This window comes from Anopheles darlingi, chromosome 3 (assembly GCF_943734745.1).
Source record: "Anopheles darlingi chromosome 3, idAnoDarlMG_H_01, whole genome shotgun sequence".
NCBI lineage: Eukaryota > Metazoa > Arthropoda > Insecta > Diptera > Culicidae > Anopheles > Anopheles darlingi.
The window spans coordinates 23,821,741-23,840,454 of NC_064875.1; the positions used below are offsets into that span (position 1 = coordinate 23,821,741).

An 18,714-nucleotide genomic window follows, 5' to 3' on the forward strand; every position below is an offset into this window, starting at 1 on the left:
AAAATAACACGAGATATACTCAACTGTAACCTGCAGAAAAAGGGAAAGACCCAACGTACAACCTGTTGCTGCTGCTGTTCAACCAATATATTTTTCGTTCGTAATTTACAAGTGTGTTTAACCAGTGGAACAATGTGGCTTTGTGTGTGTGTGTGTGTATGTGTGTGTGTGTTTTTTTGTTTGGTTTATAAGTTTTTTAAACGCTAAATTGTATCTGTTTCTCCCTTATTCTCGACAGTTTCTTCGCAAGTTTTGCTGATCTCTTGGCACATATTTACGCCCGCAATTGTGTATCAATGGTATTAGTGCTATCCTCCTCTTTACATCTTCCATTGGTGGTATGTTACTTCCTCTTGTATTTCCCTTTTCTGTCCTTGGTTTAGTTCCAATCTACGCACTAAAGCTATCCGAATCTGGTTACACGACTCTATTCGGTTTAGCACATGATTTATTCATATGAATTATTTTTCTCTTTATCCGATCGTTTTCGTTAAACCAGCTGAAGCGCAGGGCCAGACAAGAGAACCAGCTTAGCACTGTCTGTTTCCCGGTAATTAAATGGTGGCTTTTGGTGCGTGCTGCTGTTCTGGCGAGGGATAAACGAATTGCTTCCGTGGCGTGTGGTCGCTTGATGCACTGCGCCTCCTTAACATCTACTATCCTACAAGCACCAGCATCGGTGTGGGGGGAAGAGAAGGAGAGAACAATACGGAAGACACACACACGCACATGTGTAGACAACAGTAGCAGTAGGAGCAGCAGCAGCAGCAGCAGAAATTGAAATTGTTTGCGCTTCTTCGCCAGAAAAGGAAAAAAAAAACAATCTAGAACCAGAGACACCATACTCCTCCATTACATACTACATCCACACAGACCCACATACACGTGCGGATACACACTGACACACAGAGAGGAATGGAACAGAAGGCCAGAAGGACCGGAGAATGCGCGGATGCGGTGGGCTTGCAACCGGCACTACCTGAACCTGAAGCTGCAACCAATACCCAGCCTTTACTGGTTCCATCTTCACGTTGCGTGGTGTGCCGTTGCGTCCTTAACGGATCTAACTTATCTTCTCGATACACCAGTATCAGCAGCTGCTGTTAGGGCGGCCCATGGAACAGAACAACCACCTCGGGTCTGCCATGGTTATTAACGGTTCGGTTTTTTTTTTACAGATTTTTTTCATTCCAACTTAGTGAACTCCCAGCAGGAAAAGCGTCCTCTACTAACCGAAGGAATAGGGTTCGGTGGGGTGTAACTGGAGTGGGAGTTGCACTACCGTACCCCAAGGTTTGTAAGGTAAGGTCCAACGATCATCGACAGTGACGTCACACAGGAATCCAGAACGTAATGGAATGAAGGAGCAGAAGTATCTGTCCCCCATTTTTAGTACAACTCGACCACCTCGTTCAAGGGTGAACCAGGACTTCCACTACTGCCGCCTCCGCCGCCACCACCACCACCACCACTGCCAGTGACAGTCGATGGTAGCAGCTCGGCCGCTTCCAGCAACCCATCCCGGTTGGTGTCGACGAAGCGCTGCAGAATGGACCGGGCCAGTACCGGGTTGGTGGACATCTCGTTGGCGAACCAATCGAGCGGGAAGCTCGTCGTCTCCTGTTCGCCGACACCGAGCGGATCGATCGCCGACGATGCCGCCGCCGCCGACGACGACGACAGTGATTGGTCGAGTCCGGCCATGTCGTCGATCAGGCGGCCCAGCTCGTGCTTCTCCTCGATCCAGCCGCCCGCCAGCTCCAGATCACCATCGGCACCGGTGCGGCCACGCGATGCCGATGTACCACCGTAGTTCACACCGATCGGTACCCGACCGCGTTTACCGAAACCGCGGGCCGTCATCATCTCCGAATTGCGGAACGGTGCCCGAATCGAGCGCGGTATCTTGGAGGCTCTTGCTGCCGCCAGACTGGCCAGCTGCCGAGCCGGACCGGCCTCGGAAGCCTGCCAGCACAGTAGCGCCGTCGCAACGAACACCAGCAGCGTCAACCGGTTGATGGATATTTTCATAATCTGTTTTGGGAGGAAAAAAGAGACAAGAAGAAGAAGAAGACGAAGAAGAAGAAGAAAAAGAAAAATACGAATAAGAAGAAGAAGCGATAGGATGAAAGAAAGCACAAATAGCGATAAGTATCCTCCATGTCAAAGCAGGCTCCGAGCTGTCAAATTGAATCTCGCTTGACGGGCCGGCGACAAGCGCCAATCCGCATGACGTCATCAGTATGCATTGCAGCTGGAGGTTATGACGCTTTTTATCAGTCAATTTTACGACACGCTTTGTGCCCTGTTTTGTTTTGTTTTGGAATCCTGTTAAGGGCGGTTCGGTTACCCGTGCCACCTGTCAAAGGCGACCCTAACCTTAACCGACACTAAACGGAGCCATAAATGTAATTTAGCAATAAATATTTATCATGCGAAGCAGAAGAATCGGAAAAGGATTCCACCATGACGACGACGACGACGACGACCACAATCATGACGAGCTGCTGTGGAATCCAACGAACCGCGCCTCTTAAAGCCATCAATTTCCAATTACCACCCAATCCACCCTCCGGCAGCGATGGTCGCTTGTCAGCTGACGCGTGATTGTTTTGCTTTTCAATCATCTGTAATGCTGTTTACGGTTGCTTACTCGCATCAACGCCGCGTGCTGTCCCGTGAATGTATGGGTGCTGTCGTAGTGCGCTATTTCCAACTCGTATTCACACGTGCAGCATCGCGTTCGCAGACTTGGCCACTTGGTCGTATCGAACACGACTCCCCGCGGATCTATTGGGTGCCGGTTGTCTACCCTTTGATTGAAATACCCCCAATATTGAGGCAGAAAGTAGCTCCCTTCTTCAGGGAGCACAGTTCGTAATACAATCGTATCAATCCACCAATCACTCTTCCTTATCTCCCGGATCCGGAATCACCCCGCAGTTGAGGCTGATGCAACGATCGCGAAACGGCGCCTCTGGACCTGAAGAGGCACTCGGTGGTACACGCTTATCGCATATCGCGATTCAAGATAAGCGTATCCGATGGCTGTGGATCGTTGTCTCGACTCGAGACTTGAGCTCTAGTATAAGAGAAGTAACTGGAATACCGAGATGCTGGCGTTCGTAATCCTAGATAACCGAAGGTGAGTCGAAAGGTGAGTAAACTGAATCGAAATACTCGAGAGAGCGATGCTGAAGAAGCTGTTCTTGCCCGATGGCCTGTTGCTGCATCATTTCTCTCAAGACAATAAAGCAAGGTCCAACGCGTTGTTGGTGTCAAAGTTGGAAAAAAGTCCGCTTCCTGGAGATGAAATTAAAAATTTACTGTTTCATCTCCAGCGAGAAATTCGAATGGACCATCCTAGAACAAAGCACACGATGATGGTCGCTAGGGCCAGGGAAAAGTTTAAATTGCGGAAATGGTCCGCAAATCAATGGGTCCGTCGGTAGCACTCTGGCCACAACCAACACCCGATACACACACTCACACATACATGTTCGCTTGCTCACCAAAAATATCACTTACACGGTGCGCACAAAGTAGGCGGACGTTATCGGATACTTTTGTGCTGGGCCTCGTAAGGGACGCTCATTTCCTGCCGCTTGGCAAAAGTTACAGTCTTCGGGACCGCGGCGGTACAGGACCAGCAGAAAGGGTCCCCCGAATGGGGCACTCCTGTCGATACAGTGGCATCGTGAACTTTCTAAAATTGTGTTTTGCGAAACTAGACGCCGTACGCCACGTTGTAGTAGTTGGGTTGGTTTTGTGGTGAACATTGATTTACCGTTACACTCCGATGACGCTACACGTTTTCTAATGGTGGGATGCTTGAGGGGGAGTAAGTAGTGAGTAGAGAACCACTGGTTGCACCACCACCATTGACCAGTGACTGCGGTGGATGTTTGGAATCAATTTTGCCCCAACGTAAAGTCAACCACCAACTTTTCGCTTGTCAAGTACGCTCATAGCGTCCCGATGATGCGAAGGTATCTGGTGCGCTCGTGTGGTGAGTTCGCAAACAGGGCTGTTGTGCTTACACTGTAATTAAGTTGTTAATCGATCCTCGACCGATCGTTGGTGGTGCACCAACGACGAGTTTCTGCCACCTTTTTTTTCATTTCAGGTGCAGTCTTGTCATGTCTTTGACAGCTCCCAGCGTCCTTCGCGTCCACTCTAAAAGCTGGCCTTGCTTGCACTTCAAACAAAATTTGCGGGCCCAAAGTTATGGTTGCTCGGGACTAGACGGGAGGGGAGGTTGGTTGTGACATGTTATCACACTTTTTCACAGTCAGCAATGTAACAGCTTTATTGCAAACTTTATCAATTCAATCTCCGGTGAATGCGAGGTTGCAATAGAGGTGGTTACACTGGTTCACAGACACTTATTTGGACGATGTATTGAGTGGGGGTGTACTGTATGGAAGATGAATGTATCGAAAATCTGTTCCTCCAACAATATCTGACAGTGGAATACTAAGTGATTATAGCTGAAGAGTCTAACTAAGCATACGCAAAACATTTAAGGAACTTGATAGTAATGAGAATTGACCATCAGAACAAAGTATAGATCTCGAATCACATCAAATTGCTGAAGTGGTTGAAGAGAGAACACCAATAGAAAGATTTCCGAAGGATAATATTTATAATTAAAGCAATATCAATTTTCAAGGCTGTTACTGCATTACTTTTAGAAATATTTCTAGGACAGAAACTGCTTGCTAGATAATTCCGTCGGGTTACAGACACTCGAGGCAGAGTTTTCTCGTAAAACGGATGTCACGAGTTTAGTTATGCTTCAGATTAATCATGCGGTAACAGGTAACTCTCAGTGAAATAAGATTACCACCAACAATACTTTTTAAATTACTGATTTATGAGCCTACCAACAAATAGTTGAAATAACAAAGCATAATTAGTTAGTAAATAATGCAAAAACTGCTGCAAGCTAATCTGGAAACTCTCAGTGACAGCATTTCGATTCTAACTAATACTTTCCTTCAAAGTTAAAAATCTTTCTTTAGAAGTAGAAAAATCTAGACCTTCAACATGCGAAAAATGTCAACTTGCTGCAATGCAGCTTATCTGATAAATAGATAGACTAGAAAATCAATAAATTCTTTTTTAATTTCAGTTTCCCAGATCATGAGAGTTTTATAGAAAAATGACTTGATTAGAATGGTCTCCTGATTTTGATTCAATACTGAACATGATTCCGAATCAATTCCTTTCCGAAGACATGATTCGCAATTCCAATTTACACAGCATTGGATCCATTTAAATTTTACTAGATTTATTATAACTTCCATTCAACATTATAAACCGCAAATAAGACCTTTTGTTTTAGCGGTTGACCCATATTTGAACACTTTAAGGAAGAATTTACGTTTGAATCACCTTTTTGATGACCTCCCTGGGGTTTCCTGATCGCGGGATATGCATTTTGTTTAAAAAGCATCGTTGCTAGTCCGTCGTTCACGCCGTGCAGTTGCCTTAAAAGTGACCCAAGGCTCATAAATTATAATCTTTTACTTCCACCGACTTCGCTCCAAAAGAAGGGACCCCCGAAGAAGAAAGCACGCCATAAAACAATGTGACGCTGCGAATGATGATGAAGTTGGCGTTGGGATACCCGTTGGGAATCGATGCTCAACTTTCTGCGGAGTTCTGTCGAGCCGTCTCGAGACTGCCAAAATGGTTTCATCACAGCAAACGAAACACCTCTTCCCTTTATCTCACCGATTCTTGTGGCCATCATCGTCCTACATCAACCACATTTTCTCGTAAAGGGAGTTGACCACGACAGTCGTTGACAATGCAATTTCAGGCCCACTTTGGCATGTGGGCCTTCAGCCGCATTCCTGTTGACACACTTGACATCGTCACCATCACGGTGAGGCACGGATAGCCTGCCTGCTATCGCGGCCACCCTAATGGTGGGTAAACAGTTGCCACACCGGACCGCATGATTGAATGATGCGTGTCCATGTGATTCCATAATTTGTTGTGTCAATATTTACGCAGAAGGATAACGCCATCCGAAACTGGGCGAAAAAAAAAATACGTCACCAAATTGGCCAATCCCCAATCCAACCGGTAGACGGAATGAACGAACCGACGAAGAGATGCAAAAAGGGAGGAGAGGGAAGTGTTACAATATTATCGGCTGCGCTGGTAGAGCGCAGAATAAATTGCGAGGTGATACGTTATCGAAAGTCAAGACAGACCTGCAGCCTCCGTTGCCCGCAGGATCCGAAAACCACAAGAGACAAGAAACTTCTCTCACCCTCGTGTGTGTGAGCGTGTGTGTGTGTGTGTGGGACGTGGTATGGCCAGGATAAGAGTGCCTCCCCGTGCTCGTAACGTAATTGATCCAGTTTAGCAAAGTTCGGTAAACCCTTAGGATGGAGGAAGTGATGATGATGACTTGGTAGTAGTGCCGGTTAGCTTAACAGGTGGCCTTCAAAGAAGTAAACCAAACAGAGGGCTAGCAGCTGCTGCTTACCCAAATCGATCAATCTTCAGCCTCTTGCGGCGTTCATTGAAGACCATTCAGGATATGTGCTCGTGTGCTCGAGAACTCATGAGTAATCGTAATCCAACTGTCGGTTTGAGGAGCAAATGGAGTGAAGCATAAATAGAGGTCTGCTCTATTTTGTCTAAATGTGGTGCCGAATTGGTTCACCTCATCAGCTGTAACTGTTCTCTTCTAGTGAGTCAAGTTGGCCAAGTAATTTACCTTTCACTCGGCCTTGGTGCAGCCCTGGCTAAGACCTCATTTCTCGGGGTGCGTCTTGAGATGGAGATGCTGCAACGAGAGCGCTACTTCAGTCGACGACTACCGCCCACTTCTGCTGCCCATGGCTATTCGGCCAGCTGGTTCGTGGCACACAGTTCATCCCCAAGGCCCGGTTCCTGGACTGGCGAGGCCAGGGATTGCCGCAAGTGTTTTGTAATTGTGATAATAGGCCGCGATAATATTGTATGCCCCGGTTCCGCCCGGCAAAGCGAACCGAGCGCCAAGAACGCTGCGTGCACACTCACACAGACACAGTGCGCAAATCTGGTCCGGTGGTGCTATTGTTTTTGTTTTTTTTTGCTTTGCTTTACGTTGTGGCTTTGTTGGCACGGGGCAGCAATTGTTTGGTGTGCCGAGTGAAATGAGAAAAAGGTCAAAGATGGTTCCGGGCGTTGTTGTAACCTTTGTTTCGTCGACGGCCTAAAGGTTGTCATTTAGGTCAACAATGGCTTAAGAAATGTAATTTAAATTGTTAAATATTCTAGCGAATTTCTGTTAAGCTTTTTGAAACACCAACATGCGTCTTCAGTTGCCTGTGCCACGTGATTTAAGCGTTAAAAGTCAAAATGTACCATGCGCCTCCATTTTGAAAACCATGCGTCTCCATTGCATAAAGCGATGCGTAGCAATACGGTCAACGCATGTTACGAGGAGAATAAGAGCCAGCAATGCTAGAAAATGAATGACCGCAATTGAATCCTCCGGGGTACTGCTAAGTAATTCACACAAGGCGTACTCCAAATGCAACCACATTTCACATCCGAGTGTAATTGACGCTGGGGATTATGCTGCTATCATTATCATCATCTAAACACTGATAACCAATTGAGAGCATGCTTGTGCAAGTAACTGTAATATTCATCAGTCCAAATGCTTATTAGAATGCCCTGTTCTCTTCAGGAATCATAAGTTGAAGCATCATGGCACAATGAACTTGAAGTGTTGCAAGAATCAATATGTATTCTTATTAGCAAAGAACACCACAAATTACTGTTACGAACATCTTGCAAATCCTTTTAGTTTGACAAGAAAATGAACTCAATCTATTTGATGAAGGTAAGAAATCGGGTGATATCATCATCTTCCACCAGAGCAAACTGCCATTCCTCGTCCAGTGTTCCCAGGAAACAACCGGGCAACCGGAACCCATCACGCTGGACAGCCTGATAAAACAGCTGCTTGTACTTGTCTTGAGCTACGGTGCATACCCTAGAGCGAACGCAAAGAAGGATAGTCAACTGTTAAACAAACTTCTCGGCGAAACAACGCAAAGACAACAGGCACTTTCCCGTGAAGCAAGCAAAGTTGATGAGTGATGAGCTCGGACCAAGCATCGGTTTCCATGTCCATCTCTGACCGGCACTAGCTGTAAGGAGTTGTGGCCACAGGTATAATGCAGCAAACATCGCCACAACGCTCCACTATTGCGAATAATGTCCGGTGCTTGCCGCCAGTGGTTTGTTTGTGTTTCGCTCAAGCTTCACGAACTCAAGCCGTTCTAGTGACAGCGACATGTGTACGACGAAGTGCTGCTTCTCCTTTCGACCATTGGCATTGCAGCGAAGTCGTTGAGACGATCTGGGAAGAAGCGGACATGACACTGATTGGCTGCAAAACAATCGGCATTCCACAAACTATTACAGCAATTTTCCGCCCAGCGCATACGTCGGTAAACGATGTGACGTTCATATGGTTTTTTTTTTGTATGTTGTGACATTATTCATGCAGCACCGCCCAAGGCCACAAGGTCAGCAGCTCGAGCATCGGATGCGATGAAATCAGCCGTGAAATGGCACTTTCACTATGGAATGCTGTTGCTGCCTCCCACTCTAATCATCCGGGGGGTTTTCTTTTAACTTTGCTTTCACCAGAAAAAATGATTGATGATTGATTGGTTGACGGCATCAGCCGCTTGGGTGGCCTGCTTTTTGGTCGCCCTTTCATACCATTTCTCAGCGACAAATTTGCACACCGGCAACGTAGTACCCACGAGAGCGTTAAATCAAATCAAACGAGGCGATTTGTGGATGAGCAGAGGCGTAAGAGATATGCTGACGTATGCCAGCAATCGGCTGATCGTATGTCGTCGATGCGCCAACAAAGCTTCCGTTCGTTTGCAAACGATCGAAAACGATTAATAAATATCGATGAGTTTCGATTTTTTTTTGATGCATCAGCAAAAAAGCCGTTACGCAAGTCAATGTGGAGTTTCATCCGGCTCACCAAGCCATTCCGCTTTTGTCGCACAATCTGCTATCATCGTAAGGCGAGAGTGTGAGGATTGAAACAAATGAAGAAATTTGTAATTTCTCGGCTCGTTGCATTCCGACCAGACAGACACAGGCTTACCGGTGTTGAGTGTGAAGGTAATGCTCGAATGAAGTCCAATGGCAGTACGGTATAAGCTTGCTCCAGCATATAAATCATATTATGGCGGATGAAAGCGAATCCATTGTTGCGTCGTGCAGTCAGCACTTGGAATTCTTGAATGCACACAACCAAGGGCGGCACGAACGATTTATCTGTAAAGCACATCGCTCATATTCCCCATTAGATGAGAGCAAGGTATCGTCAGAAAACGTGTTCAAACTGAGCGATGAATCTTTGCTGCATACATGCTCTTGCGTGCTCTCCCTTTGGATCATCCTACAAATTGTAACACGCTCATTAAAGAAGCACACTTCAGTCGAGAACACTTTGTTGTGCGTTCGGTTTCCACATAAACTCGATAATATCTCCTGAGGCAAAGAGATGTGGCCATCAGATGATCCAGCTTCGTCTTGGAAGAGTGTTTTGGTCCCTCGCAAACATCGAGTGAATGGTAAAAGCTTCGAACGCCGATGCTTCTTCACAGTGGAAACACGTTAACGAAACGTTAACGATGATTTATTGCTCCACTCGCAACAGATACAGACACCGCAGGGCTCGTACCTCGTCGTGCGGCCATTCGTGTAACCATGCGATTGTGCAGAAGAACAATCGACAACACAAGAATCAACTGCACGTACCGTCGACGGTGTGTGTGTAAGGTTAATAAGCCATACGCCGCCTAACAAATTACATCTCGCTTTATGACACGGAGCCAGCTAGGAGCAAGCTAACCGCTGCAAATAGGTGGCATCTGGCCGGCAAGCTATCTACACACCCACCAGGGGCTTAAGCGTCGGTGTGGCCCACGTACGGCCCGCCATAAACCCTACCGGACCGGGAATTTTTGCTTCTTGAAAAGCAATTTCCTGTAACTTATGCCGCAACCTGACCGAAGAGGGTCCGAGAACTGGAGCTCAACAAGTTGAACGGAAACGAGACAATAAATAATTAGTACGACCACTTGGATTAACTCGTGGGAGTGCAGAGAATGAAACACTGGCCGTCAAACTTTTTTTGATTTAATTATTGTTTGAAAGTCATATCGCACTACCCGGAAAACTATGCTTTATTGTTTGAGGACATAGATAGACTTTGAAAAAAAACTGTCGCTGACAAAGATCGTTTCATTTCAGAATTATCAATGGGCTGGATACAAACGGTGATGTTCTGCTTATCCGTGTGTTCACCTTATTGGCATCTTGTTTACTGCCTGGTGAGTGCTACATGTTTTACCACCTTTCCGATGTTAAAAAAACGTTTGCTTACGTTACCTTAACGTTAAGAAAAGAGTTGATATTCCTACATCGGACTGTGAAGGACGAATTTACTGAGCTTCGAATTGTAATGCTCTGTACTGCAACATCCAATAACTTTTTTATTTTTTTGTAAACATTTTATTACATATATTATTTGTCAACGGTAAACCTTTCTAGAATATTGTGTAATTTTTTGTTTTGTTTTTGTGTTTGTTGTTTATGTGTTTTGTTTTGTTGTTTTGTGTTTTTTGTTGTCGACTCACCAATCAATTATTTCCCTTTATAAACCTTCCATAATTCAAATAAATTCCGTTCTATTAGTAAGATAAAAAATAAATGAATACAGAAACATACGCAAAGGGAACAGCTAATTAGTTATTAAATGAAAAATTATTTTTATTACTAAATAAAAATTACAAGTTTTGTTAAGAGCTTTTTAAAACAACTAAATACATTATCTTAGAGGTATCTCGTCCACCCTTTTTGGGGGAAGAAAATCAACATCATCATATAGTTATCACCAAGTATTTGTTAATTTGATATGATTTTTAGCATTTCAAGGATTTCGATAACGCCAAACGACAGTTCTATGATTCGGTAGAGTAGCAAAGCAGAATTCATTATTTGCTGCACCATTTGAGAAGGTTCCGTTTCAAACGCTCAAAAACGTGATCTCTTTTTTGACGTGGTATGCCACAGTAAAGCACACAATTTCCAATGATTGCGATACAACGACAAAATGACACAAACCCAAACAGATGGCGCGTGATACGAAGAATAGGAACTCCTTTAATTGTGTTTTACCAATTGACACTGTTCGCCGTGCTAGGGTGTCATTTACAGCCCACGCCAGCAATAACGTGAGGTGGAGAATTCAAGCGGATTGTAGAAAGTTCTTGCTCAAACAGTCCTGATGTAGCTAAGTCAAACGACAATGTAGGGCGATAACCGTGACGCCAGTTACTGTTTTCACTCCAGTGCCGTCGACTTTGATGTGTGCGATATGTATCTAGTTGATTAGGCTATATCTTTGCTAGATATACATTTTCTGATTATGCTGTTTTCCTTTTTTTATCGATCGGATCGAGTTCTCGCTTTGAGTGATAATATTTTTCTTACGTTTATATGAACATTCGACATTCGGTCGCGTAGCGGGTGTACTGTTGGTGGTGATCATCGTCGTTGGTGTTTATGGAAAATTAAATGTCTGTTACAACCACAACATCCTCTCGCCCTCTCCTCTAATGCTCACCATGAGTATGGACCGCTACGCTCAAGGGCCACTTTCAAACCCACACGAAACATACCGAGAAAGGAAAACGAGATACAGCAATCCGGTAAGCAAAATATACATTGCAAAAAAACGACGAAAATGTCCTAATGTTTAGATTTCACTTTCTCGCTAGAGCCAAAAGACGTGCAGAAGAAAACCACGCGTCAGCGTGTGTTTGAATTGAGGAAAACGAACCACTTGAATTGTTTTGTTGTTTGATTTGCTCTCCAAGGCACAAAACAGCAAAACCGCACGGGTTTGCTAAAGTCAACGCAGCTTTTGGAGTTTAACAGCTTAAGCAACATGCTTTCTATAAAACCACCACAACAATTGGAAATGGAAACTGCGTACGAGCCTATTAATCGTAATTCGACGTTGAACGCGACGGACCAAATAGGCACTAGCTAAGAATAGGATGTGACGTTTCGGAATTGTTCTCGCCACCTGGCGCCTAGCTGCACTTTTACCGGTTCTTTTTGCCATACAGCGTGTAGGAGGTTGCGACCGTGAATTCAAACCCATTCGGAACCGATTCGTAGTGCCGCCTCTCACCTACGCGCCTAACAGTAACCAACGTTGCGGTCGATGGAACTGAAACCATTGTAATGAGAGTACCTTGAACGTGAAATGCAAATGGCGCAACAGGTGTGGCTTCCGTACTGGGGCATTCTAAGCATCGAGAACAGTCTATAAACGGATCTTGCTTTATTTGAAAAACAGAATTAAAAGGCGTTTGCGGATATCGAGACATATTTTAGCTCGAGTTGATGATTGGATTACGAGGAAGGATGCAGACCGAAGGTTGGATTTATAAACAATGCAAAACGTTACTTGGAAATAGTTGGTTTATTACTCGCGTAGTAGTACAACTCGTCAGCCCAGACGAGTAATTAGAATATTAACGTAGTGTCCTCTCCAAACAGACCGACAAGAGTTACCCGAATGCTGCTCAAAATGAAGCATTGAAAAGTGAATAGCGTTTTAATTTACACGGCTCCGAGAAAAGGACAGCATTCTTAAGGTCCTCTACCAAGTTCCCCATCTTCATTATCTAATGAAATGAATGTTCCACGCTTCCAACCCATTTGTTAATAGCATTTAAAGAGCCGCACATTCCATAGCCTTCAACCAACGCAATCTACCCACCAATTCGCAACACTGTTAATTCGTTGCTGCTGAGCAAACCATCAAATTTAGCGCTGATTGCCAGTTAATTGATTGGATGCGCTCTTAGCCCATGGACTGTGTTCGCGTCAAAGTTGATTACAGTGCGGTTAGTCCAATCCGATCGCCATAACTCATAATTGGCAAACGTTGGAGGGCGGAGGGGCACCCTCGTCCTTTGGCATTTGTGGAAGAACGAAGGATGGAAGGAAACATCCATTGAGCGCCAGCCGGCCTTGCGGAAGGATTCGAGTTTGAAGGATTAGGGTTTAAATATACACCGCACAGTAATACTGCGCCATCTAGACGGTGTAGCGGAAGTTTCTGTTAATTAAGGTATAATGAAGGTGGAGAGGGATTTTCCAGTATTTAGATTAAACCACACAATCGACCGTTGGTCGGTAAATCAGTTTTGGAATAACTTATGGATCGTTCTTCCTCTCCCTGGCTAGTAGCTCAGGAGTAGTACCTGATCTCACTCTCTCAGCGATGATGAATAACGTGTTGGACATTTCGACACCCATTCCCAGTGGATCGTACGGTGGCTTATACTACTCAGATAATTAGTTTAGGGGGGAGACAGACACATTATCTTGTAAGCCGAACTGAAGCACCTCATCAGCAGCTCGTAAAAGTTCAAACATTGCCACTCATTAGCAAACGTCTCACTACAAGGACAGCGACAATCCCCTAGACAGGAGGAAGCAACAATAAATCTTTTCCCTATCAACTCTCTCTCCTGTCCGGATCCCTGCCCTTCTCTTGAACCGTACCGCATTCAGGCTGACCAGCATTTACGGCATATCACCTTAGTTTCGCCATGGCTAGGAAAATGGGGAATGGGAAAAAGGGATGATACATTCGGTTTAAATACCCCCCCAAGCTCTACCAGCCCTCGGCATCCTGGTCCCACCACAAAACACAATAGATCACAAATGGGACCTTGTGTTCGGGGACAGGATTTCCGATACAGGGACAGTATCCCTAGTGTTCTGGTGGCGCGTGGTGTTTGCCATGCCAGCCAGAGTCCATACCACCATTCCTCCCTTCATTTCGCCGTTACGCTGGGATAACTTCTCGAAAAGCCCTCCCTCCCTGCTCGGCGGCTGCTGCTGTTGCTGCTGGTGATGGCCATTTGCACAATTTCTGTATTCACTTTGCTTCGCTACTTTGCCTCTTCGCCAGCACGCAAGTGAAATTCACACAAATAGGGCAGCGCACTCGGCACTGGTTGTGGTTTTTTCCTGGCGTTCAGACAAGGCAAAGGTCACGAGTGAAAGTTCAAGAATGAACTTCAAGCACAGGGCTACCGTGGCGTAACAAATGCTCCCGGATAAGCACGGCAGATCCCGGGTCCCCCGCACTGCGGAAGACCAGATAAATTTAAAACAATTGCTAACGGTATATCATTACGCTCGGCGAGGATGAAGACGTATCTTGTTGATAAGTGACGTATCTGGGGAGTATTTAATTTAGGATTTCAGGGTATCCTGTAGTATTTTTTTGGTTTCATTTAGTATTGCCTAACAGTGACTCAGTATGAGCAAAGGCAGTCAAGATGGATTCAATTTTCAATTCCGATCTCAATCTAGCTCATATTCCGCTCGCGAGTAGTTTGTCAACAATAGAAGCGTTTCATTCCGTAGGATTAGCTGGAACGCATCTAGCGCAACCGTTTCACACGGTTCTTTTTCTTTTTCGCTTTACCGATTGCGCATTGCTATTGTTTGTTGGAAACTGTTGCAACTGTTTCAGTATACAGCGATGCCAGAACAGGAGAGTAACTTTTGTGCTTCAAAAATTTGTGCAAAAGTTCTGCTATAGTGCTATAGCTGCATTTGCCATGGACCATAACTTCGGTGGTGATCTCTGTTTACTTTGACGTGGTTTTTACATTTTTCTAGTGGCGACATTCCGTTGCGACAGGAATCGCAGAAACCGCAAAAGAGATCATCTTACTTTAAACAAAACACATCCTTGCGGCGAAGACAAACGAGACGCGAAGTTTCGAAGCGAGGTTCATCCTCGAAATCGCGGCCAAACTTAATTCCCGCCCAATGCCAGGGTTTAACTTCCACTTTCCTTATACCAGCGACCACAGCAAACAGATGATTCCACTTACTTGGAATCAGAAAGTTGCCGAAGCAACAAATGGTCGCCGTGCATCGTTCGTTCCGTTCTCGCTGGCGCTTATTTTTGTTCCAGCGTTCCTGTCTTCCCTTAGCGCTCTCACTCTCTGGATGTTTTGTCGGTTGTTGCTTCAGAAGAAACAAATTCTTCTTTTCCCTTCGGAAGGGAATGGCATTATTTTTATAATTTAATAATGGCACCGCTTGGCGAGTGCACTATGCGGGCCTCGCTAAATTCCAAGACACGGTCGGAATCGAACGCGTAACGTGGATGTGCCATGGCCAAGATTGTAGGGCGGGTTGCACATTGTTTCTCCATTAGATGCACGGGTCTTAGTTTGATGTTCGAGAGCAACAACTTTGCGTACAGGTCCACCAGTGCATCTTCGTTGAAGGGGAAAAAATGTGTGATATTTTATTCATTTTACGAGCAACACAAGAGTCCAAGGGCAGCGATTCGTTGTATTTAATATCAGCTGAAGCATACAATGTGGTGGCCACCAGCGTAATGGAAAAATCTGCTACTCGTGGCCTGAGTTATGGGCAATTATATCGAGGGCATTCATTAATTGCTTCTAAAAAACCGAGGCAGATCATTTTTTTCAATTAAAATCGTTCATCCCAAAAACTGAGGAAACTGCTTTTGTGTATTGGAATAAAGAAAAATGATGGGTCACCCCTCGACTGGGTATCTCATACTGTATGATGTTTGTTCAAATGCGGAACTGAGCAAACACTAGGCGCGAATCAAACACGGCAAACCATCTAGCATGAATGAACGGCTACGCAACGACGGGCCAGTTCTATGAAATCACAATCAACGGATAAGCTATCGTCAGTCACAGTCCGTGCTCTGGTGCAGGATAGATTGGAGACCGGCCAATGCTGAACCCAAAGAGCCATCGAGCGTTATCTCTGATATCCGCTCGTTTCCATTGGGGCATTCCAATTAGGTGAATGATGAAACAGAGAGCAAACGCGCCTTATCTGACATCCAGGTGCTTGGTGCAATCAGCAACAATCCTCTGTCTTTCTTATTCCATCTTTAATCACTCGCTTGGCATAGATCGCGAACTGCAACACAGTGCGTCGGTGGACAGGAAGCTAGACTCAATCGATTGTCTTCGAGTTCATACTTGCATCCCTACACTCCGGATATCCATCGTTCCATTCTGCCTTATCTATGCCTGCATCATAAATCAGAACAACGCCCATTGCACGGCTCGACTTACCTCCATGTTCTGCGTTCGCTGGCGCAAGATGTGCGTTGGATCCGGAATCACGCCGACCGTCGTCAAACAACGAAAGCAACACTCAACCGGAACTCGTGCACCGACCACTCGTGGTACGCGTGGTGCAAATTTATGTCTTTTATTTGTTGTGGGTTGGTCCGTTGATCAAACTTTTCTTTTGGATGTTTCTCGTTCGCTGGAATTGACCGAATGTTGTTAGCGACATCGTCCCACTGAACGGAGCGGACCGGAAACGGGACTACGTGGTTCTAACACTAGATTTAGTCACTGGCCACGAGCCACGGTTTTTTTGTTTGCGTCTTTTCTGAGTTCGCGTAATTAATGCCTCGGCAGTCGTTCCCTGGAGGCGAAGTGATAACTATACCAATAACAAAACAGGGATGTCAACGTTGACAATTTTTTCTATCTCTGAGCGAGCAATCCATGATGTGGAGTGCATCACTTCGTTTGCATGCCGGTGGTTTGTTATTCATGGTGGGGAATGTATCACAAATTGCTTCGCAAAGGATCGACTAACAGTGAATGCCGGCGCTTTACTTGTGTTGATCATCCACAGGATCCAGCCTTCTGCATGCCAGAACGTTTTATCAAAGCTATGATGTCGACATGATTATGCATTACAAAAGAAAAAAAAACAGTGGAGGAAGCTGGAGGTGTGCCACTGCCACTGCATCACACAAGCGGCCAAGCGCCCGTGACTTCCGGCAATCATACATGCAAATCGCCGTGTGCGTTCTCCCAGTGCAGGGGAGCACTGCCTTGTCTGTGAAGCAAACGCTTTTAGTAACACTATCCAGTATCCTTCCATTCTGTTTGTTCTCCTTCTCTCTCTCCCTTCATTACCGGTGCTCAAGCGGTAACGGAAGGTAACGGTTTGCGTCTGCTCGTGCGATGCGAACGATGTCCGTTCTTCCCATGAGCGGCATTCAAATCGCAACATAAAAGTAAAGTGGGCTGCTCGGATCAAATAGAAAAAGACAATTGATGGTAATGGGACGGAACGGGCCGGGCCGGGGGGAGGATATGTGCCTTATGCTCTCTTTTGGGCCACAATAGTCACTCAAGCGGTACGTCGAGAAAATGGATGCATTTATCCTGGGCGACGAAAGGGCGAAGGTTGCGAATGGCCATGACTTTGAAACATCTTATGCTTATGATGGACCAGTGGACCCCGGATGTTATACGTCACATTACGCTCATCAGTGTCCGCTTACTGCACGCATGCAAATGACAACCTGTGTGCGTCCTCGGTTCCCGTTCTTTGAAATCCATTCTGCCCACCCTACTTTTGTTCTTTTCATGTGCTTTCAATCTATTAACGTGTATGTGTGTGTGTCGGTGATGGAGGTTAGATTACCTACGACCTAACGCCGTGATGCGTGATAGATATTTTTTGAACCCCAAACAGTTTTTGGTTTTCTTTGTTTTTACGAAATATGAAACCCATTAATGGAAAAGGGAGAGGGAAAATTTCGGAAGCAAACAGCACGCCCATTCAGAGCCCTACGTTAGCGAGGTTTTTACGAATTTTCCTAGAAAACTTTCACGTCAAAGTGTGCACCGTCTATTAATGTGTGGTCGCTCCCCAAGTAATGGCACCAGGTTCACGGAAAAAGGTTTTCTAAAAACTTTCAAACGATCACCGTGAATGACACGAAACGTTCTAATTCGTCTTCTATTGCTATTCACTGCTTTAGTTCGCAACCGCAACAGTTCACATACAGCGCTTACTCACTTGGTACACAATTTCCGTAGAACACAACACACGACACGAAAGTGCCCACAGCGCTAGCACCGGATCGCTTTCCTTTCGGCTCGTCCGTTATGCGAGACCAGCCGTAGACGAGTGTTACACCGTCGTGAAGATCACTTCCTTTTATTGCTGCCGCTGATGCTGGCGCTGCTGCTGCTGCTGCTTGTGCTGCTGCCTGGTCGGCTAGACGCAGACGTTACGCACACCGGAAGGCGTGGGTTTGCCCCTCCCCCAGAAACTCGCCTTACTCGCTGCCATGAAAGCCGCCGGAGGGTGGTTGGTGCGGTTCGAATCTCTTCCACCAACCGTCAGATGAACCGAGCGTTCATTTCGCAGGACACAGGACACGGGTTGTTGCTAGGTTCACTCACGGCCAACTTCGTGTGCCACGTGGTGCGTGTGGGAATGGACGCACATTTTTGGGGGGCATTTGAACTTTTGAACAACGTGGCCAACCTGTTCGTTTTGTACCGTTGAAACCTACATGTATGATGAGGCTAAAGATGCTGCGGGCTATTTTGCGTACCTGCCAGGCAGTTTGTTAACTACTGTTGACGTAGACACACTGCGCGCAAAACATCCCATGAATTGAGATTGTGATGGCCTCTCCGCCTTATCATCTCTGCTCGGCAGCATAATGATGTGAGGTGAATTGTAATAACTTGTCGCGATGCGCCTTAGCAGAGAGCTGCGATAATGTCACCTCACATTTGCATA

The 18,714-nt window shown here is 45.7% G+C and overlaps 1 protein-coding gene across 1 annotated transcript; it reads right to left on the reverse strand.

The window, feature by feature from the left end:
* Positions 1–73: 73 nt before the first annotated feature.
* LOC125956647 (allatotropins-like) lies at positions 74–18,088 on the reverse strand. The gene is made up of 3 exons (XM_049688725.1): positions 17,980–18,088; positions 16,224–16,419; positions 74–2,034 (listed from the first exon to the last, which is right to left on the reverse strand). The coding sequence occupies exons 2-3, from the start codon at positions 16,227–16,229 to the stop codon at positions 1,390–1,392; spliced, it is 651 nt and encodes a 216-aa protein (XP_049544682.1). The 5' UTR covers positions 16,230–16,419; positions 17,980–18,088; the 3' UTR covers positions 74–1,389.
* Between the last annotated feature and the right edge of the window lie 626 nt (positions 18,089–18,714).